The sequence below is a fragment of the Adiantum capillus-veneris genome, chromosome 15, assembly GCF_014529385.1.
Source record: "Adiantum capillus-veneris isolate H3 chromosome 15, ASM1452938v2, whole genome shotgun sequence".
Taxonomy (NCBI): Eukaryota; Viridiplantae; Streptophyta; class Polypodiopsida; order Polypodiales; family Pteridaceae; genus Adiantum; species Adiantum capillus-veneris.
This window is the reverse complement of record NC_140945.1, coordinates 125921460-125946388: the sequence shown is the minus strand read 5'-3', so window position 1 is coordinate 125946388 and position 24929 is coordinate 125921460. Positions and strand designations below refer to the sequence as shown.

Below are 24929 nucleotides of genomic sequence, written 5' to 3'. Positions count from 1 at the left end.
CTAGTAGATTCTCATGTGAATTAGTATTTAAGAATGCAAGTTGTACATTATAAGCTTCCAAAACACATGCTTCGAGTTCTAGTCAAACAGCACGTGGGAGAGCTTCAAAGTCTCATCAAAACCAATGCCCTTTTAAGGCATATAACCTTTTGCCACAAGCCTAGCCTTTTAGCCCAAAGCGGACTACCTTTTACTTAAAATCCCACCGGCCTTTGCCCATAAAAGCAAAGTCCTAATGATAATAGCATCATCATTATTACGAACATAGGCAAGGCAAATGAAAATACCATTTCAGTCATACAACTGTATTAGGCAGTTTGCATGGTTGACAATCACAAGAAGTTGTGGACAAATTCTCACAATATTTCCCACATTGTGACTTACCCCAGCATCATGAGCTTCTGTGAGGGAGGTGCCACATACCTAGCTAGGTATGATTGGGGGCAGGGAACTGCCGGCCCAGTGGACCCCCGGCCCCCAATAGTACCTAGCTAGATATGCGGCGCCTCCCTCACAGAAGCTCATGATGTTATGTATTGTATGAAAAACACTGAGAAAGACTCCATTTTCCTACATGAGAAAATTTCTAAATCTTCTTGTGAATAGTGTCATCAAACCTTACATATTTATTATAGAACGATCCAATGGGTCTGTAATTCGCTTTATAGAAAGTCTATATCAAACACTCTGGTGACAAAGTAAAGATACACTTGTGACGCAAACACATCAATACATCATAAGGACCGTGTGGGATCCAAAACTTGCATGATTAGCTAGACCACACCCAAATGAAAGCTTATTGTCATACCCGTAAGAAAAAAGATGTCGTACTTGACCAAGGATTGATGATTGAAATTCATAGCAGTTTCAAGACTAAAGATGTGAAAAATCCCATGTTTCTATGGTTATTAGTGCTTGCCATGTATGATCGTTTCCATCTTTCTCCCATAAAATATGAAGGGTGGCGTATGTTTCAAGGGTCAAAACATACTCAAATCATACTGCGTTTGTAACATATGGAAAAGAGTACAATGATGACCACATATCACAAGTTCACCATTGAAACTTACAAGAGACACCCTTTGAACTAGCAGACCAAAACTTACTATACTAACCACCTTTTGACACTAATAGACCTTGAATTTCAAATAAACTTGCACTCTTTAAAGGCAAAAGCCCTGCGTCTACAGACTATTTGCTCTCCCATCATATTTTAGGGAGAGTTTGTATCCATAATACAACACGGACCTGAAGGTGTCCTGATATTGTCAACAGAGAAACGTAGATTGGTGATGCTTTCAAGTCACAAATTCCTCAAGTGATGGGAAACAAAGGTTTTCCACTAGCACCATCTTTGTTCACATCATCTTCCGTTTCTTCTACATCGACTTCCTCATCATCGCCTTCATACTGCCATTCCGATGTTAAAGATATAGGTCAAAAATGCGTGAAATTAGAGTCCCTATGCCAAAACAAACAGAATGCCCTGCATGTTTCATGCTATTGAGGGCGTGCAATAGTCATTGGCTACGCACATTACCTGAGCATATTGGGTGGGAGCCATGCTCAGAACTTGTGGTATAGTTGAGGCTACACGACCGCTATTGACAACTACTGGCAATAGTTTCATTGTATGGGACTCTGTTTTTCCATTATGTTTAGCATCAGAGCCCGGGAGTTTATCATCATCATTGTCCATATCATCATCGGCATGTGCTGCGAGTCCTGTTGATGGAAGAGTCGAATTGGGGTCCCACATCCGTACCTGCAGCATACAAGTGACATCACAAAGCACAGCCAACAATTCTTGGTCCAAGCTTTTCCACAGCCTAAAAACTTACTTTGGGCAGTATATCCTCAGATTGCATCCCCAGCACCTTTCCCTTGTCAGCAGACACGACTGACTTGCCTAAAGGAGTACAGAAATCAGGACCATGACCAGCCTCTTTGCTCACTCCGTTCTCCAGAACCTCTACTCTGTTTGTTTTCATTGCTCTTAATTTGCCTTGCAAAGTAGTCTTCTGATTAAAAAGCCCTGATTACCATCTTCATGTCAGGTTCTTTATACATCAGTGCACTTCAACCGAGGTTCAAAATATGCACAACCATAGAATTCATGAACTGTTTGTATCTCAATCAATGCTTTTGATATTACCTTCTGTGTCGCCACCATATTTAACTGCATGAACATTTGTCTGGGAATCATGAAAAAGAGGGTTGTGATTAAGTAGTAGAGTGCCATCTCCATCACTGACTATGTTTACATCTGAATCTTCTCCTACTGTCGGAAGCCTTTGAGAGTCACACACAGGCAAGTCTTCCACCAGCTTCTGCAACCGAGCTTGTGTCCTACATCCATATTGGCATTTAAAGAAAATTTTGAGAGCTATTCCTGCTTACTGAGAAAAATCATTACTATTAATGAAAAACTAAGAAACATTTACTTTTTCACCTCCTCCTGTGCTCTTATGCAGCGTAGGTGAAGCTTGAGAAACTTCTTCAGTTTAGAATTGCAACTGTGGTCATAAACAGAAAAAACCAATAAAACAAACTTGCACTTATACTAACTTTGCTGAAAGCATACACAAAGCCAATAAACTGGAAAATATATGATTAAGTAGATGAGATTAAGTATGAACAATACAGGTTGTACTCAATCCGGGTTGTCCTGAATCCAGAAAACCCAAAATAACCTTCACGGGATGATAGATTCACAGTAGTCAGCCACAACGTGCTGAGTGTAGATATCAGACAGATCATGTGAAAACTATGAAATGGTGTGCAGATGCATGTGGATGGTGCGCATGGTGGGGGTGTGCTGTCAAATAAATGTAAGGTAAGTATGGTCAGCACTGATGGGTATAGGGGGAATAGTGAACAATGTGATCAGAAGTGCTGCGGCCTCCCTGGATCTGAGAATGTAATCCACTACACCACGGCTTGCCTCCCACTGAGACTGATGGTGGGATACATATGAGACCTCCCACTGAGACTGATGGTGGGATACATATGAGACCTCCCGAATTTGGCCACTACGCCATCCCGTTATAAACAACGGAACGGTACTATCCCAATATAAGTAGGGGGCATCTGTAAGATGTGGGTGGCACTGTGTCTATTGAGGTCCTCTCAACCCTTGTCTTGTCGAGAGGGTGCAACATCTTGAACTCCTCAACGTCATATGTCTCACATTGTCTGCTCCATGTCTGCCTGTTGAAGTCTCCACTAGGAAGACCTCAACTAGGCTGGAATAATCCATGATCACCTCTGCAAGAAATGCATATGGTGGATGCATCCTACTTCCCCTCCTATTTTGCAAGATCTTGCCCCTCTGCATCCCTCCCCACAGTAGTCCCACTGTTGCAAACATCGACCCTGAGGGGGCAACGTAACTCTGAGCAATGTATATGAAGCTCCCCTCCTGTAGCACTGGTCTCATCCACTGTCACAAACTGGTGACGTGGCTGCCCTGTACACACACGCCCCGGCTGGCTGACATGGCAGTGACGTGGCAGCAGACCCGGAATTCGCGCTTTAGGCTGACGTGGCACTGCTGTACAGACCCCCGCAAATCACGCCGCAAAAAGCACTGGCAGGCAGTGTACGGAAAAGCTACGCAAAGCATGGCTGAAATTCTACGCAAAGGATTAAAGCAGCCTTTGGGGATTATTTGCTTTATTTGCCAAGCAAGAAGCTTGTGAGATAAAAATTGCTTTATTTTAGGCTTTTAATTGGCAGCTTTTGGCTCCCTTGTAACTCTTTATAAGTGTGGTTTGGGCTCCACTTCTCAGAGCATCTGGACGCAGAGTCTGAGACTGAGACCCTCCCACTCTTGTGTACTTTGAGCAACAGATTTAATACAAAAAGAAATACTGAAAGGGGCGCCAGTCTTTGGGGCCAATATCTCTTGGCACGGAACTTCGCTGGGCCGGTGTCGAATCAAATTGTGAACTGTTTTGAAGTGAATTCCTGTCGTGTTGCGGTAGATTCTTGACTTGGATGGAGTGTCCAAGTTTGTTACAGTGGTATCCGAGCACGGCCGATTTCTCTTCTACTGGGAAATCCGATCCTTTTTGCACGGCACTTATGGATTCAAGCCAAGGACAGACGACTTCCTCTGCATCCGGAGATGTGGAAAGAGATCACGAAGAAGATTCATGCGAGGAGTACGGCCTGCCTCGGCCTACTTAGGCGGAGCTTGAAGAGATGGAACATCGGAGATTGGTCGATGATGCGACAAAGTTAATGATAAATTTTGCGAAGGACCCTAAACTTGCAAAATTTTTGACCGAGGCCGCCTTCGATGAGGTGCACTCATAGTGGCGGCAAACCACGAAGCCACCCCTCAAACCGGCGCTCGAACAACCTCCTACGCCGAGGATGTTTACAAAGCAAGAATTAGAAGAGGTGGTTGATGCACGGATTAGCAAGTTTTTTGACAAGCAGAAGAAAGGAACTAACTTCCCGGGTTATTTGGGTCGTCAATCTACTTTTGCCTCGGCCAGAAAGCAGAAGAAGCGTGTGCGATTTGAAGGAGTACCCAGTTCTTCTTCTTCTTCTTCTTCTGACAGTTCTTCTAGCTCTTCTGACTCAACCGAAGAAGACAGAAAAGGGAAAAAGCGAAGCAAAAAGCAACGCTTTGGAAAGGGCAAGAAAAAGTCAAAGAAGTCTAAATCTCGCCCAATTGTTGACAGTTCTACAGAGGACTCGTCTTCGGATAGTTCGGACTCCGATGACAACAGAGTTCATGCAAGGAAGAAGAATTTTTATAAAGCCAACCTATATGACTTTCTGGAAGATAAAAGCAAGAAAGTCCGAGAGTTTAAAGAAGGTGGATAGTCAATTAAATTTGACACGTTTTCTAGATTTCGAGATGCTTCGAAGGCTTTGGCCTTCATACAGCAGTTTGACATCGCTTTCTCTGGAGGACATTTCTCAAAGCACTCCAAGATTCGGAGGGCTACCTCTTGCTTCAAGGGAAATGCTCGAGCTTGGTGGTGCACTCTTCTATTAAACAAGAAAGCGCCAGTTAAATGGCTGAAAAATAAGAGGCTTTTAATTTCTTCTTGGTTGACTCGGGAGTACGAACGCGACATACGAACTGCTTGGAACCATCTTTGGATGACCAAGAAGGATACATTGGACGCATATTGCGAGAGATTCTGGAGCTCTTTTCTACCAGCTTCTTCATTTAAGAAGATCTCGTTCAAAGAACACATTGAGCGGTTTACCTTGGGACTTCCTATGGAGATCCGAGATCACTGCTTAGCGCAAAAGTCAGATTCCATCCAGGAACTGATTAGTCATGCGAAACAAGGTTTTGCCATTCATTCAGGCAATTAGACCTACCCCACATATGAAATCATGACACAAAGGACCCAACAGATTTCGAACAATGAAAGTAGAAAGAAGAAGAGCAACTCAGAAAAGAAAGAAAAGGATGCACGACCCAAGCTCACTCTTTGAGAGAGGGCTAACTACATCAAAGAGGGGAAGTGCTTTGGATGCGGGGAAACTGGGCACATCTCCGCGAAGTGCCCTAGAAAGGCACCGAAAGGATAGAACGACAAAGATGAAGAAAGGCCTGAGAGTTCGAAAGCAACTGAGAAACGTGGACGAAAAGGCAAGATGAAAGCAGGACTGGTTCCAGATTGCATGGGTACTGACCCGATAGATGAGAGTACAGAACTGCAAATGGAATCGGCCAAGATAGAGACTATCCGTGATTGGCCCGATTTGAAGAATGTTCATGAAGTTAGAAGCTTCTTGGGCTTATGTTCGTACTACAGGTGGTTGATTAGAAGGTTTGCAGAGGTTGCTTCCCCTTTGCATATTTTGACACAAAAAGGAGTCCCTTTCTCCTGGGGACCCATAGAGGTGACTGCCTTTTAGACATTGAAAGAAAAATTGACAACAGGACCAATTTTGACTTTGCCGGATTTGCAGAAGTTATTTGAAGTATATTGTGATGCTTGTGGTCGTAGTCTGGGTGCGGTCTTAATGCAAGAAGGCCATGTCATTGCCTACGAAAGCCGATTGTTTTCAAGGCCGGAATTGACAGCACAGATTTATGAGAAAGAGCCTTTGGCAGTTATCCATGTTCTTACTCAGTGGCGACATTACCTACTCATAGCGGATTTTACTGTTTTCACAGACCATCAGAGTTTACGCTACTTCTTGTCACAGAAGCAGGAAAAGCAGATGCGGTGGGCGAACATCTTGTCACTCCAGATTGTCCATGTGCAGGGACAAAAGAACTTGGTGGCAGATGCTTTGTCTCGGAAGCCGTTGGTTCTGGCTATTTCCACGATACACCATAGGAGCTTCGAGGATATGGTCGATCAGTATGCCACAGATACACTTTTTGCAGATATTTTCACTCGGCTATGGAATGGGGAGGGTAGTAGCACGATATTCCATTCGGGATGGCTACTTGATGAGGAAAACGATGTTGTGCGTTACACAGCCGTTGAGGGAAAAGGTTTTAACCGAATGCCATTGTCCACATCTTATAGGTCAGCACGGCATAGCTACCACCTTAAAAGGTGTAGAGAGATACTTCTTTTGGCCGAGACTCAAGAAGGACGTGGACGATTTTGTACGTAGTTGGTATGCCAGAAGGTCAAGTTTGACAGGCATAAAACACAGGGATTGTTACAGCCTTTACCCATACCCACCAGTCCCTGGGAAAGTATTGCAAGGGATTTCATTTTTGATCCCCCGAGAACACAAGAGTGGTCACGATGGTATCTGGATTGTTATTGACAAATTTAGCAAGCAAGCTCATTTCATTCCAGTGAAGAAAACAGTCAAGCCGGATTGCTTAGCGAGACTGTTTGTGGCCCATATCTTCAGATTACATAGCCTGCCTGAGACAATTGTCTCCGACAAAGACCCCAGATTCACGAGTTTGTTTTGGAAGGCTATTTGGGAGAACATTGGCACGCGGTTGCAGTTCTCGTCATCGTTCCACCCGCAGACTGACGGGCAATCAGAGATTGCTAATTCAGTGGTACTAGATTTATTGAAGTCTTACATCTTGGATCAGAAGACTCAATGGGAAAAGTATTTACCTTTGGTGGAATTGGCCTACAATAACACGATACACTCTTCGACGGGGAAGGCGACATTTGAGATTATTGAAGGTGCTACGAAGGTTCCACCCTTCCTAAGCACGAAAGATAAGATTTTTGAAGCCAACGAGTACACGCGTGACTTGGACACGGCTTTTGCCAAGGTCCGTGAGGCTTTGCAGAATCTCAAGAAAGACAGAAAAAGCAGTAGATCAACATCGTCGTGATTTGAAATTGAAGGAACGATTAGGTGCTCTTACGTTTTGAGAAGGTACGCCTGAGAAAGAAAAAGGAAAAGGAGAGGCTTTTTCCAAAGCTTAGTATGCGATACTACGGACCTTTCCAGATTTTCGAAAAGATAAATGATGTATCCTTTAGACTGAAGCTGCCCAATACTTGGAGAATTCACAATGCTTTTCATGTGAGTCTCTTGAAGCCTTTTAAAGGCGATGTGCCCGAAGATTGGGAGCCTGATGAGCAACCCGAAGTGGAAGAAAACGAGAAGATCCTTGTTCCCGAACAAATAGTGGCACATAAAGATAGAAAGATAAAAGGGTAAAGCGATAAGAAGGTTCTTGGTTAAATTCAAGAACTATCCCGCATTGGATGCGAAGTGGATGGAGGAGGACCTAGTAGATACTCCTCAGATTGTGAATCTTTACCTTGAAGCATTTGGATTAGCATAGTCTATTCTAAATGGAACCCCGAACTCAGCTTGGACGGAATCTGGTGCAGCGAGTATGCACAAGAGGGGAGTGGCTCCGCTCCTTTGTCAATAGATTGCCTCGAATTTTGATGCTAAAGTCACTGATGTCTCTTTTGAGTTTTAGGGATATTGTGAGTTGACAGTATTCTATTGTACGACTTTATGAACTGGAATTCCTGATACTGACTTGTTCTTGACTTGTTTAAGTGCAAGAACTGATAGACGAAATGACTGCAACATTTTGGGATTGCAATAAGGATTAGTCAATCAGGCATCCATGAGGTTCTGAGTGGATATAGATGCGATTGCTAAATACATTGCCAATTGATCATGGTTTGAGATCCAAATGAATTTTGAATGTAACTTGTCATGTGATGTCAAGTGATGTCCTGTGATGTCGTGTGATGTGACTGTCGATTGGTACATGTGCTAGATGTGTTCCTAGTGCATCGGTACTAACAGTCAGTGTCTGCTAAGACAGTTTATGGCTTTTGTCTGTTTTGCAGGCGTAATCGAGGGCGATTACAATCCTTTCCAGAGGGGGGTATGTCACAAACTCGTGACGTGGCTGCCCTGTACACACACACACGCCCCGGCTAGCTGACGTGGTAGTGATGTGGCAACAGACCCGGAATTCGCGCTGCAGGCTGACGTGGCAATGCCCTACGGACCCCTACAAATCACGCCGCAAAAAGCGCTGGCAAGCAATGTACGGAAAAGCTACGCAAAGCATGGCTGAAATTCTATGCAAAGGATTAAAGCAGCCTTTGGGGATTATTTGCTTTATTTGCCAAGCAAGAAGCTTGTGAGATAAAAATTGCTTTATTTTAGGCTTTTAATTGGCAACTTTTGGAGCTCTGCTTTTGGCATCCTTTGTAACTCTTTACAAGTGTAGTTTGGGCTCCCACTTCTCATAGCATCTGGACGTAGAGTCTCGTGTACTCTGAGCAACGTTTTTAATACAAAAAGAAATACCGAAAGGGGCGCCAGTCTTTGGGGTCAATATCTCTTGGCACGGAACTCCGCCGGGCCGGTGTGGAATCAAATTGTGAACTATTTTGAAGTGAATTCCTGTCGTGTCGTGGTAGATTCTTGACTTGGAGTGTCCAAGTCTGTTACATCCACATGACACGGGCTTGTGGGTCCTGGAACCACATACCGACAGGAAGATCCGCAAAAATAGACTCTAGGACACCTGGAGCAAACTCGATGAGCAGCGACAAAGACAGCTTCACCATTTCATCATCATGAAGTTGGGGCACTGTGATGCGCTTTTGGGAATTCTTTGGCATCATAAGAATGATGCTACCATTCAGATCCGCAACAAAACCATCACCTTGAACCAAGATCGCAAGACAATCATCCTTCGAGTCCAACTTACAGAAACCAACACCGAACGATTTTGTTTTTGTTTTTTATCTAGACAATTATTGGAATAATGCTATTGTTTGCCAATTGTTGGAATCAATTATATCCGTTTTGAACTTGTCTTGATGCCAATTGAATTTATTTGATTCTGGTTGCAATGCTAGTTTCAAGTTTGTTTAATAACCTATAAACATTGCAGACTGCGGTTTGGGGATCATTTAGTTGTAAATGGAAGCCTTTGAACCAGCGTCACCACGAAACGCGTTTTGGTTTGCCTGAAACGCCCAAAACGTTCTATTTCGAGGTGAAATGCCTTGCTGAAACCTAGCTGAATATACCTAGATGAATACAAAATAAGCCCAAATTCACCATTAATGGAAAGTGCAAGGTATAGACTCATGGTAGTCAACCACAAGACAATAAAACCATCAGCTCCATCATGCATAGTATTGACTAAATACCATGACATCCCATGAACGTCGCCAGTGCCCAATAGTGACTATGTACTAACATATGCTCCCAAACACCACACGCACACACACATGAGCATACATCAAAACACACACAAGTTTGGGGATGTTTTTGCTAAACCATAGCCTGGGCTGAAATTGCATATTGCGTGTGGATTTTCCAGCTTGTAAGTTTCACACACAGTGGACTGCACTGATTCTCGCAAGTAAGTTTGCGCACTCTCTCTCTCCCCCCCCCCCCCCTTCTTCTTCCTCCTCCTCTTCCTCTTCTTCTTCTCCCTCTTTTTCTTGTTCTCATCTTCTTCTTTCAATTTTTGATATGTTTGTGTTGTTCTCCTCAAGATTTCAAGCCTCAACACCATGACTAGAGGAACATAGCCCTCTAGGTCAAAGGCACTACCTCAGTATGAATAGATTGGCGCTTCGGTCTACTTGTTAGATTGGGGTGAAAAGTTTCATGTCGAAACTCCGCGTTTTGGAGTGAAGCGTTTCATTTTGAACCTGCTTCGGTCTTGGGATCGTTTAGTTGTACTTGGAATCTTTGAACGACAAAGGCTGTGTTCTGGGGAGCATTTGGTTGTAAATGGAACCCTCTGAACGACGCACGTTTGGTTGTACCTGGATGTCTTTATGTTTGGTGATTGCATAAGTGCATCTGTGTCAATTGTATAGCATTTTGTGTAGCATATGAATCTGGTACATCAATAGTTCCAATTTGGATGAGATTGATTGGGGCGTTTGTGGTCTCAGTGCATTGAGACGCCCCTAAGAGATCAGTGCGACCTTGGTGTGAACCATGTGCTGGCTAATATTGCTACGCCAGAATATCAAGAGTTTTGATGAGGATGAGATAATTGGATAGAAATCTGATTGTGGAATTGTATGGTTAAATGACTGCTAGAGAATGTACTATCCGGTAATGATGGTCATTGGCATGTATACATGAAGGCAATATCTGCTAGGGTTCGGATTGAATTTTACGGTGGGAGAGTATGTCACAAAAGTGATGACATGGCAATACCACTAAAGGGAGTTGTTTTAAAAGCCTAGCAAGCGATGGCGTGAACCTATACAGAATTTCCAAATTTCACGCTGCGTTGCACGGGATACTAATGTGGCAGTCTTGATGCAAGGGGAAGGTGCTTTTTAGCGCCATCTTTTGTATCTGATGCTTTTCAGGGCTTGGGGCCTTTGAATATCAACCTTGGGGGAAGCTCTTGGAAGTGTAGCAGTTGCATATGACAAAGACCCCGGCAATTGTATCTTATGCAGAGCAATATGAAAGAAGTACCAAAAGGGTCGCCACAAAGTATGTTCTAGTTTTATTCTTTTCAATTGGCACGTGGTGCCATCGGTTATAGGCTACCACTCAAGCTGCTCCTCCAAACAACGAGGTCGTTGTCTAATCAAACTAGGACGCGTAGTCATCCATATCCTCAACAATCAAAAGCATAAAATGCGATAAATGAGACATATCCAAGGGTGCATTTTTAAAATAAAATGGATTTAGTTTTGGGCATCTGTTGGAGGACCTGTGTCATAGATCCTGACCCAGCAAATCATGCCACAGGCGGCTTGGGAGAGTTGTCCTCTGGCACGATTGCAGTGGGACCCTGGAGAGTGGTTCTGCAGGGATCCCTTCTATTCAACCGATCACCCTAGGATCCCCTTTTTCCAGTACACAGTTCGATTGGGGCGTCACATACTAGTGGCACCTCATTAGCAGGAGGAGGGTGTCATAGCTGAGTTCTTATCACGTTTTTGGGAGAGATTGTGCGATAGCAGATAGCCGAGGTGAGTTACTATGTTCCAGTGGCTAGTTGCACACAAAGCTACAGCAATTGGAGCTGGCTAGTACATAGTGGCTTTTTGGCAGCCTGTGTAGCCTGTAGCCATCCTTTGGAGAGTCAGCGTCACTGTTTGTGGGATTGCGCATGGCACAACAAGTTTGGCTACGGGTTCTTCAGTTGATGCCAGCTCTTTCCACAACTCGATGAACACTTGGGGTGCTGCAACCTGGTCCACCCTCACGGGCCGTGCGCTCCATTTTGAGTTGGCTTCCACCAACAGGATGATTGTGATCCACGCGGGTCGACCTACACTCTAGCCTGCCACAAAGCTTAACCCCCAGGAGTGGTGCAGTGAGAGAGGTGTGTTGGGAGCTCCACTGCCATAGAGCTTTTACCCTCACGAGTGGTGTAGTGAGAGAGAGGTGTATTGGCCTTTGTGGCATGACACTCTCGTTCATTTGGCGGACCTGCTGCTTCTGCATCTTCGAGGGTCGCCATGTCCCATTGGTAGAGATTGTTCGAGACTTTTGGCTGGAGCTAATTCACTCTCTCAGGGTTAGTTCGAGAGACTTCAGGGCAGCACCGATCGCATGCGGGAGCGTAGAGAGGCTTTCCTGCGACTATGGTGCCCAGGGCCTTTCTTCTCCATGGTCCAGGGTGTGCCTAGATGGCACTACGGGCCACTTGTGTGGCTTTTTCCTCCTCCCATTTTGTGATTTAGCCCTCAATGTACATATTTTGTTCACTCACTGGGATAGTCTCCCCATGCTTTTGATGTAGCCCTCTTTATTAGAGGTGGTTTGTAGCCCTATGGGCAGTATTGTTAATTAATGGAAGGATCTTTTTCTCGGAAAAAAAATTAAAAATAAAATGCATCGCCGTGCACTAAGGGTCATCATTGTCCATAGATTCAACCTTAGGAGAGGTACATGACAAAGCATGGTATAGAAATTGCTTCCAAGGCTCGGGCCCAGGAAACAAACCATGGACTAAGAGCTTGGCAAGCAATGCTCAAACCACCCTCCTCTCTAGGCAAGATAACAGTGTGCTAGGGAACTCGCAACTGTGCGTCTCTAGACCCGTCTAACCCACTCAATAGAGAGTTGCACATCTCCTGTAGAGAGAAAGGAGCAAAAGTCGTCCCAAAATGAAACCGGCCTGTTCAATCCAAAAAGGGCGGTAGACTTTACTTCAAACCTTGATTTAGCTTTCACCCATTATTAGTCGTCTATTTTACCTGTACTTTCAAGACACAACAAAGGGGAGAGGGATACAAGCTGCTAGATTGCACCTGTATGAGTAGACGGACACCAGATTGGCCCCTAACTTAGGCGCCCCTTTTGGTATTTCTTTATTGTTCAAAAGAGGGAATAAACGCTGTGGTTCCCTACAAGCTGCCCCGCACAAACTCGGCTGAATTTCCACTGTTCCCGCCCGATTTCGGCAGCATAATTGTACTAGAACCCTTCACAGTCAGTATTCCCACGCATTGGCCGACTTTCCCGATGCATACGGGCACTTTGCAAAACCTGGCGAGAATCTGCAGCACGCTGAATTCTCTGTTTTCAGCCCTGAAAATGCGCCAGATCACCTGTACAGCGGTCCCCTTGCGTCCCCGAACCTCCTGAGGGTATTAGAGTCCGTTTAGGGCCAAAACCCTAAACCTGCAAAAATACACAGCAGGCTGTAATTTACTGTTTCGGGCTCCGTTTCGCGTGCCGGTCGCATCCTTAGCAAGTCCTCGAGCTCCCGCACCTGTAGGGCTACTTGCCCTTTGAATCGGACGAGATTTCTGGCGTGAAACCTCTCCGAATTCACATGTACCTGCGGGGGGATTAGCCGCTAGCTAATCCATGTTAGGGAATAAAGGCCTAAGTGCCTTGTACTTATTAACTTATAAGTTAAAAAGACTTATAAGTGAGGGGGCCCAAGTGTGAATGGCCCCCTAGTCACTTACTCATATACTCAAATGTGAAGCCCAAAACAAATAGCGTGACTTCTCCCAATTTTTTTGACGAGCTCTCTCTCTCTCTCTCACGTTCTTCTCTGCGTGTGCTTCTACAGCGCCTCTCTCCTCTTCTCCTTCACTCTCATTGCATAGGACAGCAAGTGGGCTCTCTCTCCTGCTCCCCCACACATGGTATCAGAGCTTTAGGGTTTCCAAGAGAGCCATCTTCGCAACACAGATCAGAATTCTGTTCTTGCTCGCTGCGGGAAGGATATTCAACCGTTTTCGATCAACTCTGTCGCGAAGGGATCCTCTCACCGTGTAGAATCGACCTCCGGTGACAGTTTCCCCAAAATTAGGGTTTCAAAAACTGGCGAACAGGAGCCTATTTCTGCTGAAATTGACCAATTTCGGGGTCAATTTGATGCAATTTCATTAGGGCAACTCTCACAGGTCAATCTTACAGGTGCTTCCACCAACGAGGTTCTGAAAATTCAGCAAAACAAGTGTTTACAGGTCTGATTTTTGCCCTAAAACAGGGAATTTCAGCAAGCAAATGATGTATACACCTTGTGGAAACCTTTGGTAAGGGTTTGGCAGTGAATGTACGCCGTTTTGGGGTGATTTCGCGTGAAATTTGCTCGCTGTTTTTCTGTAACAGCAAGCTGTTTTTTGCCCGATTGCGCACATTTGGGCGTGTTTAGGTCGGTAAAACAGGGTTTCAGTGTTTGCAATCACTCAGAATGGCTTCTAGCAGTGAAAGTGGCAATTTGTTGCACATTCGCAAGCTTGAAGGTGCCCATAACTTTGCTATATGGAAGAAGCAATGTTATAATGTGATGTTGCAGAAGAAACAGGCGAAACCTATTAAGTTACAGGGTGTGAAACCGGTTGATATGGAGGTTGAAGAATGGGAAGAAGTGGACGAGTTGGCTCGCTCCACGATCATGCTTTCGGTGTCTAACAATTTACTCTTCAATGTAGAGAATGAGCAGACAGCATGGGGCATGTGGAAGCGTTTAGACGAGTTGTATGCACAACAGAGTGCTACCAGTAAAGTGTATTGGCTTAAGAAGCTTATGGATCTCCGCATGAAGGAGGGCACGCACATGTCAGTGCACCTCAATGAATTCAATTCTATTTTCAGCCAACTGACAGAGCTGAAATTCACGATTGATGAGGAGTTCAAAGCTACTTTTCTGCTATGCACATTGCCCGAGAGTTGGGATGTATTCCGGACAGCTCTTAGTAACTCAAGTGCGTCACTTAAGTATGCAGATGTAGAGAGTTCTCTCTTGATGGAAGAGATGAACAGGAAGAACACCACAGGTGGGTCTTCTAATGCATTGCACTTGAGAGGCAGGTCTCAACAGAGGGAGAAATCTGACAGTAAGGACAGGGCACGCAGCAAATCTCGTAGGAAAGATGTTGTGTGTCATCATTGTGGAAAGAAAGGGCATTATAAACGGGAATGCTATGAGTGGAAGAAAGAGAAGAACAAGGGTGCTGAAACTGATGCAAAGGACAAGGGAAATGCCAAGAAGAGCACTGTGTTGATTGAGGAAATCAATGTTGCTAGTAGTTGTGACAGTGACAGCAGCACTGATGTACTCAATGCCTGTTCTGTGGATGCACATACCCTTGCTATGGGTTCTGATGTGGACATGCATACTTGGATTCTTGATTCAGGTGCCTCCTTTCATGTAACACCTCATAGGGATTGGTTTACACAGTAGTCAGGTGAGGTGCAGGGCACTGTTTATTTGGGAGATAACTATGCATGTGACATTGCAGGTATTGGCAGTGTCCAGTTTTCCTTTGCTGATCGTATGACTTTTGTTTTGCACAAAGTGCGCCATGTGCCACAACTCAAGAAGAGTTTGATTAGTACAGGGCAGCTAGATGATGCAGGCTATCACACCACTGTTGGTGATAGCAAGTGGAAAATTTGTAAAGGGGCCCGGATTGTAGCCAAGGGTTGTAAATCGGACACTTTGTATCCTTTGTATGTATCTAGTGTGCGTGACCATGTTGTCGCCGTAACCGAGCAGCCAAGTGTTTCTTTGTGGCATGGCCGGTTGGGACACATGAGTAAAAGAGGAATGGAAACTCTGTCTCGTTGTGGTTATTTGCCGTGTTTGAGGTATGCTGATTTTTCTCACTGTGAGCACTGTATTTATGGTAAGCACAGTCAAACACCGCACAAAAGGTCTCTTTCTTTGAAGTCTGACAGGTTAGACTTAGTGCATTCCGATGTATGTGAAATGCCACAGTTGTCCTTAGGGGGAAAGAAATATTTTGTCTCGTTTATCGATGATGCTACACGTAAGATGTGGGTGTATCCAATACGTGCTAAAAGCGATGTTTTGGATACTTTCAAGAAGTTTCTTGCGTTTGTTGAGAATCAAACTGACAAGAAGCTTAGGTCTTTGCGCTCAGACAATGGGGGAGAGTATGTATCAAAAGCATTTATTGACTTTTGTGCTACTAAAGGTATTAAAAGAGAGCTCATGGCTCCTTTTAATCCCTCTCAGAATGGAGTTGCAGAGAGATTGAACCGGACTATCCAAGAGAAAGTTCGGAGTATGCTGTCACATGCTGCATTACCTCATGGTTTTTGGGCAGAAGCTGTGCAAACAGCTATTCACTTGATTAATCGCTCACCTAGCAAGGCTTTGGGTGGAAAGGTGCCTGAGGAGGTGTGGTCTGGCAAGCCACCCTCATATGCACATTTAAGAGTGTTTGGTTGTGAGGCTTATGTTCACATCCGGAGTGAACTGCGCACCAAACTAGAACCAAAGTCTCATAAATGCATTTTCCTAGGATATGGTGCAATGGGGTATAGATTATGGGATCCCGCATTACGGAAAATCATACGCAGCAATGATGTCATCTTCAATGAGAATTGCATGCACAAACAGCCCACAAAGGTCGAGGAAGTGCGCCGGGTTGTTTTTCGTGAAGATGTTACATATGGACAGCCAAGAAGGCCCAATGTTCAGCAGCCTTTACATGCTGAAAATGGTGCTGAAAATCAGCAATTAGCTGCTGAAAATCAGCCCCAACAAGTTGCCATTGATGCACCACAGGTAGGGGAACAGGTTGATGCTCCTAGACCGCCCGTTGCTGCGATGCAACCGGCTGAACAGCCTGCTGTTTTTGATGGTTTACAGGCTGAAAATCCACCTGTTATGGATCATTGGGTGCGTAGATCTACTCGGGCGACAAGGCCCCCCGATAGATATGAACCGTCTTTGGACTATGTCATGCTTACTGATTGTGGTGAGCCGTCTTGCTATAAAGAGACTATACAACGGGAAGACAGTAAGAAATGGTTCAAAGCAATGGTTTCGGAAATGCAGTCTTTGGAGAAAAACCATACATGGGACTTGGTTGATTTGCCTAAAGGGCATAAGGCTCTGCCATGTAAATGGGTTTACAAGACCAAGGTCACATCTGATGCTTCTTCTAAGTACAAGGCACGTTTGGTTGCTAAAGGGTACAAGCAAAAGCATGGTGTGGATTTTGATGAGATTTTTTCTCCTGTTGTAAAGCTTGCCACATTACGTCTTGTTTTAGGCCTGGTTGCTTCTGAAGATATGGAGTTAAAGCAAATGGATGTCAAAACAGCGTTTTTGCATGGCGATTTGCTTGAGATGCTCTATATGATGCAGCCAGAAGGTTTTGTGTCAAAGGGGCAAGAGAAGAAAGTATGTAGACTCTTGAAGAGCTTGTATGGTTTGAAACAGTCTCCCCGTGCATGGTATCACAAGTTTGATACATTCATGAGGTCTCAAGGATACAAAAGAAGTAATTCTGATCACTGTTTGTATATCAAAACGGCAAGTGATGGATATCTTCTATTGCTGATTTTGTATGTTGATGACATGCTTATTGCGGGAAAAAATGTCACGGAGTTGGATGCATTACAGCAAAGCTTAAAGAATCGCTTTGACATGAAGGATCTTGGTGATGCTAATCATATTTTGGGCATGCGTATCTCTCGAGATAGACCCAACAGGCGTCTGTATCTATCTCAACGAGATTATGTTAATAAGGTGCTACATCGTTTTCATATGGATGGGGGAAAGGCACTTGGTACTCCGCTGCCTCCATATGTAAAACTGACTGCACATGACTGCCCAAACACAAATGATATGCGGGCTGAAATGGCCAAGATTCCTTATGCATCAGCCGTTGGCAGTTTGATGTATGCTATGGTTGCTACACGTCCGGACATTGCATTTGCGATGGGAGTGGTAAGCAGGTACATAAGCAATCCTGGCAAAAAGCATTGGGAAACAGTGAAGTGTATCTTGAGATACTTGAAAGGCACTAAAGACTTGTGCATTTGTTTTGGGAAGAGTGAGACATCTGTGCATGGCTTTACAAATGCAAATTTTGCTGGACATCCAGATTGCAGGAAGTCTACCTCTGGATATGTGTTTACATTCACAGGAGGTGCAGTTTCTTGGATTTCTAGACTGCAAAAATGTGTTGCTTTGTCTACCACTGAGGCTGAGTATGTGGCTGCCACTGAGGAATGCAAAGAAGCTTTGTGGCTCATGCGTTTGGTAGAAGAACTTGGCATTAAGTCACCGGTTCCTGTGCTACACTGTGATAGTCAGAGTGCTATTATGCTTGCAAGGAATCCTGTTTTTCATGCCAAGACAAAGCACATAGAGGTGAAGTATCATTTTATCAGGAGTGTGCTTGATGACAAGTGCATTACACTTGTCAAGGTGCACACAGATGACAATCCTGCAGATCTTTTGACCAAGAGTCTTCCAGCGGAGCGGTTTGCATATTGCCGACAGATGATGGGTGTTGGATAAGTAAGTGCATGATCAGCTGATGTATCATAGTTAGTTGATTCTTTGATCTCCCAAGGTACATTGCCTTTAGGTGGGAGGTTGTTAGGGAATAAAGGCCTAAGTGCCTTGTACTTATTAACTTATAAGTTAAAAAGACCTATAAGTGAGGGGGCCCAAGTGTGAATGGCCCCCTAGTCACTTACTCATATACTCAAATGTGAAGCCCAAAAGAAAATAGCGTGACTTCTCCCAATTTTTTTGACGAGCTCTCTCTCTCTCTCTCTCACGTTCTTCTCTGCGTGTGCTTCTACAGCGCCTCTCTCCTCTTCTCCTTCACTCTCATTGCATAGGACAGCAAGTGGGCTCTCTCTCCTGCTCCCCCACAATCCAGGACCTGTGCAAGAGGCTCTTGCCTCGGCAATCGCGCATGAACCCACACAACTGTACATTGGTCAAATGAAGAGCCCACTAGAGGGGCATAACATACTGCCAAAGGGGAGAGAGAGGGCAGTGCGTAGCGTGCAGGGCATCACTCCTGGCACCGCACTGTGCATAAGAGGGAAAGCAAGCACTCCATAGCTCTTAACCTGTGACAAATCTGAAAATGAGGCTCTCCCTTCCTAAATTCAGCGCCACTTCTTGTTGCATGAGGCAAGTGCACCAGAAGGTGCCACTTGGCACATTTACAAGCATTTTCCCGTTTCGGGGTTGCCGTCTAAAAATATCCCAACCGGTTGCCCAGTTGACTTCACGGCAGAGTAAGAAAATGTTGCCCTTGTCATTCCGGAGATAATGACGTCAACACATTTTCAGGTCCCAAAATAGCAGTTCCCTAAAATTTAGGAGATGCTGCCATTGTATCTTTCTAGGTCATCCGTGTTAGGGAATAAAGGCCTAAGTGCCTTGTACTTATTAACTTATAAGTTAAAAAGACTTATAAGTGAGGGGGCCCAAGTGTGAATGGCCCCCTAGTCACTTACTCATATACTCAAATGTGAAGCCCAAAACAAATAGCGTGACTTCTCCCAATTTTTTTGACGAGCTCTCTCTCTCTCTCTCTCTCACGTTCTTCTTTGCGTGTGCTTCTACAGCGCCTCTCTCCTCTTCTCCTTCACTCTCATTGCATAGGACAGCAAGTGGGCTCTCTCTCCTGCTCCCCCACACATGGTATCAGAGCTTTAGGGTTTCCAAGAGAGCCATCTTCGCAACACAGATCAGAATTCTGTTCTTGCTCGCTGCGGGAAGGATATTCAACCGTTTTCGATCAACTCTGTTGCGAAGGGATCCTCTCACCGTGTAGAATCGACCTCTGGTGACAGTTTCCCCAAAATTAGGGTTTCAAAAACTGGCGAACAGCAGCCTATTTCTGCTGAAATTGACCAATTTCGGGGTCAATTTGATGCAATTTCATTAGGGCAAGTCTCACAGGTCAATCTTACAGGTGTTTCCACCATTGAGGTTCTGAAAATTCAGCAAAACAGGTGTTTACAGGTCTGCTTTTTGCCCTAAAACAGGGAATTTCAGCAAGCAAATGATGTATACACCTTGTGGAAACCTTTGGTAAGGGTTTGGCAGTGAATGTACGCCGTTTTGGGGTGATTTCGCGTGAAATTTTCTCGCTGTTTTTCTGTAACAGCAAGCTGTTTTTTGCCCGATTGCGCACATTTGGGCGTGTTTAGGTCGGCAAAACAGGGTTTCAGTGTTTGCAATCACTCAAAATGACTTCTAGCAGTGAAAGTGGCAATTTGTTGCACATTCGCAAGCTTGAAGGTGCCCATAACTTTGCTATATGGAAGAAGCAATGTTATAATGTGATGTTACAGAAGAAACAGGCGAAACCTATTAAGTTACAGGGTGTGAAACCGGTTGATATGGAGGTTGAAGAATGGGAAGAAGTGGACGAGTTGGCTCGCTCCACGATCATGCTTTCGGTGTCTGACAATTTACTCTTCAATGTAGAGAATGAGCAGACAGCATGGGGCATGTGGAAGCGTTTAGACGAGTTGTATGCACAGCAGAGTGCTGCCAGTAAAGTGTATTGGCTTAAGAAGCTTATGGATCTCCGCATGAAGGAGGGCACGCACATGTCAGTGCACCTCAATGATTTCAATTCTATTTTCAGCCAACTGACAGAGCTGAAATTCACGATTGATGAGGAGTTCAAAGCTACTTTTCTGCTATGCACATTGCCCGAGAGTTGGGATGTATTCCGGACAGCTCTTAGTAACTCAAGTGCGTCACTTAAGTATGCAGATGTAGAGAGTTCTCTCTTGATGGAAGAGATGAACAGGAAGAACACCACAGGTGGGTCTTCTAATGCATTGCACTTGAGAGGCAGGTCTCAACAGAGGGAGAAATCTGAAAGTAAGGACAGGGCACGCAGCAAATCTCGTAGGAAAGATGTTGTGTGTCATCATTGTGGAAAGAAAGGGCATTATAAACGGGAATGCTATGAGTGGAAGAAAGAGAAGAACAAGGGTGCTGAAACTGATGCAAAGGACAAGGGAAATGCCAAGAAGAGCACTGTGTTGATTGAGGAAATCAATGTTGCTAGTAGTTGTGACAGTGACAGCAGCACTGATGTACTCAATGCCTCTTCTATGGATGCACATACCCTTGCTATGGGTTCTGATGTGGACATGCATACTTGGATTCTTGATTCAGGTGCCTCCTTTCATGTAACACCTCATAGGGATTGGTTTACACAGTACTCAGGTGAGGTGCAGGGCACTGTTTATTTGGGAGATAACTATGCATGTGACATTGCAGGTATTGGCAGTGTCTAGTTTTCCTTTGCTGATGGTATGACTTTTGTTTTGCACAAAGTGCGCCATGTGCCACAACTCAAGAAGAGTTTGATTAGTACAGGGCAGCTAGATGATGCAGGCTATCACACCACTTTTGGTGATAGCAAGTGGAAAATTTGTAAAGGGGCCCGGATTGTAGCCAAGGGTTGTAAATCGGACACTTTGTATCCTTTGCATGTATCTAGTGTGCGTGACCATGTTGTCGCCGTAACCGAGCAGCCAAGTGTTTCTTTGTGGCATGGCCGGTTGGGACACATGAGTAAAAGAGGAATGGAAACTCTGTCTCGTTGTGGTTATTTGCCGTGTTTGAGGTATGCTGATTTTTCTCACTGTGAGCACTGTATTTATGGTAAGCACAGTCAAACACCGCACAAAAGGTCACTTTCTTTGAAGTCTGACAGGTTAGACTTAGTGCATTCCGATGTATGTGAAATGCCACAGTTGTCCTTAGGGGGAAAGAAATATTTTGTCTCGTTTATCGATGATGCTACACGTAAGGTGTGGGTGTATCCAATACGTGCTAAAAGCGATGTTTTGGATACTTTCAAGAAGTTTCTTGCGTTTGTTGAGAATCAAACTGACAAGAAGCTTAGGTCCTTGCGCTCAGACAATGGGGGGGAGTATGTATCAAAAGCATTTATTGACTTTTGTGCTACTAAAGGTATTAAAAGAGAGCTCACGGCTCCTTTTAATCCCTCTCAGAATGGAGTTGCAGAGAGGTTGAACCGGACTATCCAAGAGAAAGTTCGGAGTATGCTGTCACATGCTGCATTACCTCATGGTTTTTGGGCAGAAGCTGTGCAAACAGCTATTCACTTGATTAATCGCTCACCTAGCAAGGCTTTGGGTGGAAAGGTGCCTGAGGAGGTGTGGTCTGGCAAGCCACCCTCATATGCACATTTAAGAGTGTTTGGTTGTGAGGCCTATGTTCACATCCGGAGTGAACTGCGCACCAAACTAGAACCAAAGTCTCATAAATGCATTTTCCTAGGATATGGTGAGGATGGTGAAATGGGGTATAGATTATGGGATCCCGCATTACGGAAAATCATACGCAGCAATGATGTCATCTTCAATGAGGATTGCATGCACAAACATCCCACAAAGGTCGAGGAAGTGCGCCGGGTTGTTTTTCGTGAAGATGTTACATATGGACAGCCAAGAAGGCCCAATGTTCAGCAGCCTTTACATGCTGAAAATGGTGCTGAAAATCAGCCATTAGTTGCTGAAAATCAGCCCCAACAAGTTGCCATTGATGCACCACAGGTAGGGGAATAGGTTGATGCTCCTAGACCGCCCGTTGTTGCGATGCAACCAGCTGAACAGCCTGCTGTTTTTGATGGTTTACAGGCTGAAAATCCACCTGTTATGGATCATTGGGTGCGTAGGTCTACTCGGGTGACAAGGCCCCCCGATAGATATGAACCGTCTTTGGACTATGTCATGCTTACTGATTGTGGTGAGCCGTCTTGCTATAAAGAGGCTATGCAACGGGAAGACAGTAAGAAATGGTTCAAAGCAATGGTTTCGGAAATGCAGTCTTTGGAGAAAAACCATACATGGGACTTGGTTGATTTGCCTAAAGGGCATAAGGCTCTGCCATGTAAATGGGTTTACAAGACCAAGGTCACATCTGATGCTTCTTCTAAGTACAAGGCACGTTTGGTTGCTAAAGGGTACAAGCAAAAGCATGGTGTGGATTTTGATGAGATTTTTTCTCCTGTTGTAAAGCTTGCCACATTACGTCTTGTTTTAGGCCTGGTTGCTTCTGAAGATATGGAGTTAAAGCAAATGGATGTCAAAACAGCGTTTTTTCATGGCGATTTGCTTGAGATGATCTATATGATGCAGCCAGAAGGTTTTGTGTCAAAGGGGCAAGAGAAGAAAGTATGTAGACTCTTGAAGAGCTTGTATGGTTTGAAACAGTCTCCCCGTGCATGGTATCACAAGTTTGATACATTCATGAGGTCTCAAAGATACAAAAGAGGTAATTCTGATCACTGTTTGTACATCAAAACGGCAAGTGACGGATCTCTTCTATTGCTGATTTTGTATGTTGATGACATGCTTATTGCTGGTAACAATGTCACGGAGTTGGATGCATTACAACAAAGCTTAAAGAATCGCTTTGACATGAAGGATCTTGGTGATGCTAATCATATTTTGGGCATGCGTATCTCTCGAGATAGACCTAACAGGAGTCTGTATCTATCTCAACGAGATTATGTTAATAAAGTGCTACATCGTTTTCATATGGATGGGGGAAAGTCACTTGGTACTCCGCTGCCTCCATATGTAAAACTGACTGCACATGACTGCCCAAACACAGATGATATGCGGGCTGAAATGGCCAAGGTTCCTTATGCATCAGCCGTTGGCAGTTTGATGTATGCTATGGTTGCTACACGTCCGGACATTGCATTTGCGGTGGGAGTAGTAAGCAGGTACATGAGCAATCCTGGCAAAAAGCATTGGGAAGCAGTGAAGTGTATCTTGAGATACTTGAAAGGCACTAAAGACTTGTGCATTTGTTTTGGGAAGAGTGAGACATCTGTGCATGGCTTTACAAATGCAGATTTTGCTGGACATCCAGATTGCAGGAAGTCTACCTCTGGATATGTGTTTACATTCACAGGAGGTGCAGTTTCTTGGATTTCTAGACTGCAAAAAAATGTTGCTTTGTCTACCACTGAGGCTGAGTATGTGGCTGCCACTGAGGCATGCAAAGAAGCTTTGTGGCTCATGCGTTTGGTAGAAGAGCTTGGCATTAAGTCACCGGTTCCTGTGCTACACTGTGATAGTCAGAGTGCTATTATGCTTGCAAGGAATCCTGTTTTTCATGCCAAGACAAAGCACATAGAGGTGAAGTATCATTTTATCAGAAGTGTGCTTGATGACAAGTGCATTACACTTGTCAAGGTGCACACAGATGACAATCCTGCAGATCTTTTGACCAAGAGTCTTCCAGCAGAGCGGTTTGCATAACGCCGTCAGATGATGGGTGTTGGATGAGTAAGTGCATGATCAGCTGATGTATCATAGTTAGTTGATTCTTTGATCTCCCAAGGTACATTGCCTTTAGGTGGGAGGTTGTTAGGGAATAAAGGCCTAAGTGCCTTGTACTTATTAACTTATATATTAAAAAGACTTATAAGTGAGGGGGCCCAAGTGTGAATGGCCCCTAGTCACTTACTCATATACTCAAATGTGAAGCCCAAAACAAATAGCGCGACTTTTCCCAAAAACTTCAACGAGCGTTCTCTCTCTCTCTCACGTTCTTCCCTGCGTGTGCTTCCTCAACGCTTCTCTCCTCTTCTCCTTCACTCTCATTGCATAGGACAGCAGGTGGGCTCTGTCTCCTGCTCCCCCACAATCCGACCCTCTCTGTACACTGCGCCACATCCAGAACTGAAATGTAGCCTCTGTAGCAAAGGATTCCACTTTGGCTAGTCAATGACCCCACTTGGCTAACCATAGTCCTTGTCCAACCTTAGTGCTCTCTTGTCCTCAGGCCTGGACTCCCTCTGGACAGTTCCACACTAGCTATGAAATGCAGGGCAGTTAGATTTCCTGAGGGGTGTTTCCAAAAAGTGAAAGTAAATAGATAATAAGAAAGAAATCAACAAAAAGGATAGATAGTAGTCACACGCTGGTGACATACCCCCCTCTTGAAATCTCAAACGCCCTCCTTTGCATCTATGTCGTACATGCTTACTGTCAACACTGATGTATTCAACACCTGTCGACACATATACGACACATACATGCTCATTGTCAACCCTGGTGTATTCAACACCTCGTCGACTCATGTATTGCCTGCGTGTGAATCCTGTCCCAATGACATAGTGGTAGCTTCGCACTCTGCCATTGCTTTGAGTCACTAACTTTCCAATGACAAAATGGTAGCTGCACATTTTGCCACTGTCTTATAGTACACGTTGGATCCCGTAACA

At 44.6% G+C, this 24929-nt stretch overlaps 1 protein-coding gene across 2 annotated transcripts in view; it reads right to left on the bottom strand.

Annotated features, from left to right (window-relative positions):
* Positions 1-1119: 1119 nt before the first annotated feature.
* LOC147441453 (Zinc finger C-x8-C-x5-C-x3-H type family protein) overlaps positions 1120-24929 on the bottom strand; it is a 124417-nt gene continuing 100607 nt past the window's right edge. For both annotated transcript variants that reach the window (XM_086483096.1, XM_086483095.1), the window contains 5 exons: positions 2445-2516; positions 2156-2349; positions 1842-2035; positions 1541-1765; positions 1120-1410 (listed from right to left, as the gene is read on the bottom strand). In XM_086483096.1, coding sequence (XP_086339222.1) covers positions 1315-1410; positions 1541-1765; positions 1842-2035; positions 2156-2349; positions 2445-2516 — 781 coding nt within the window. In that variant the 3' untranslated portion in view covers positions 1120-1314. The remainder of the gene's footprint in view (positions 1411-1540; positions 1766-1841; positions 2036-2155; positions 2350-2444; positions 2517-24929) is intronic.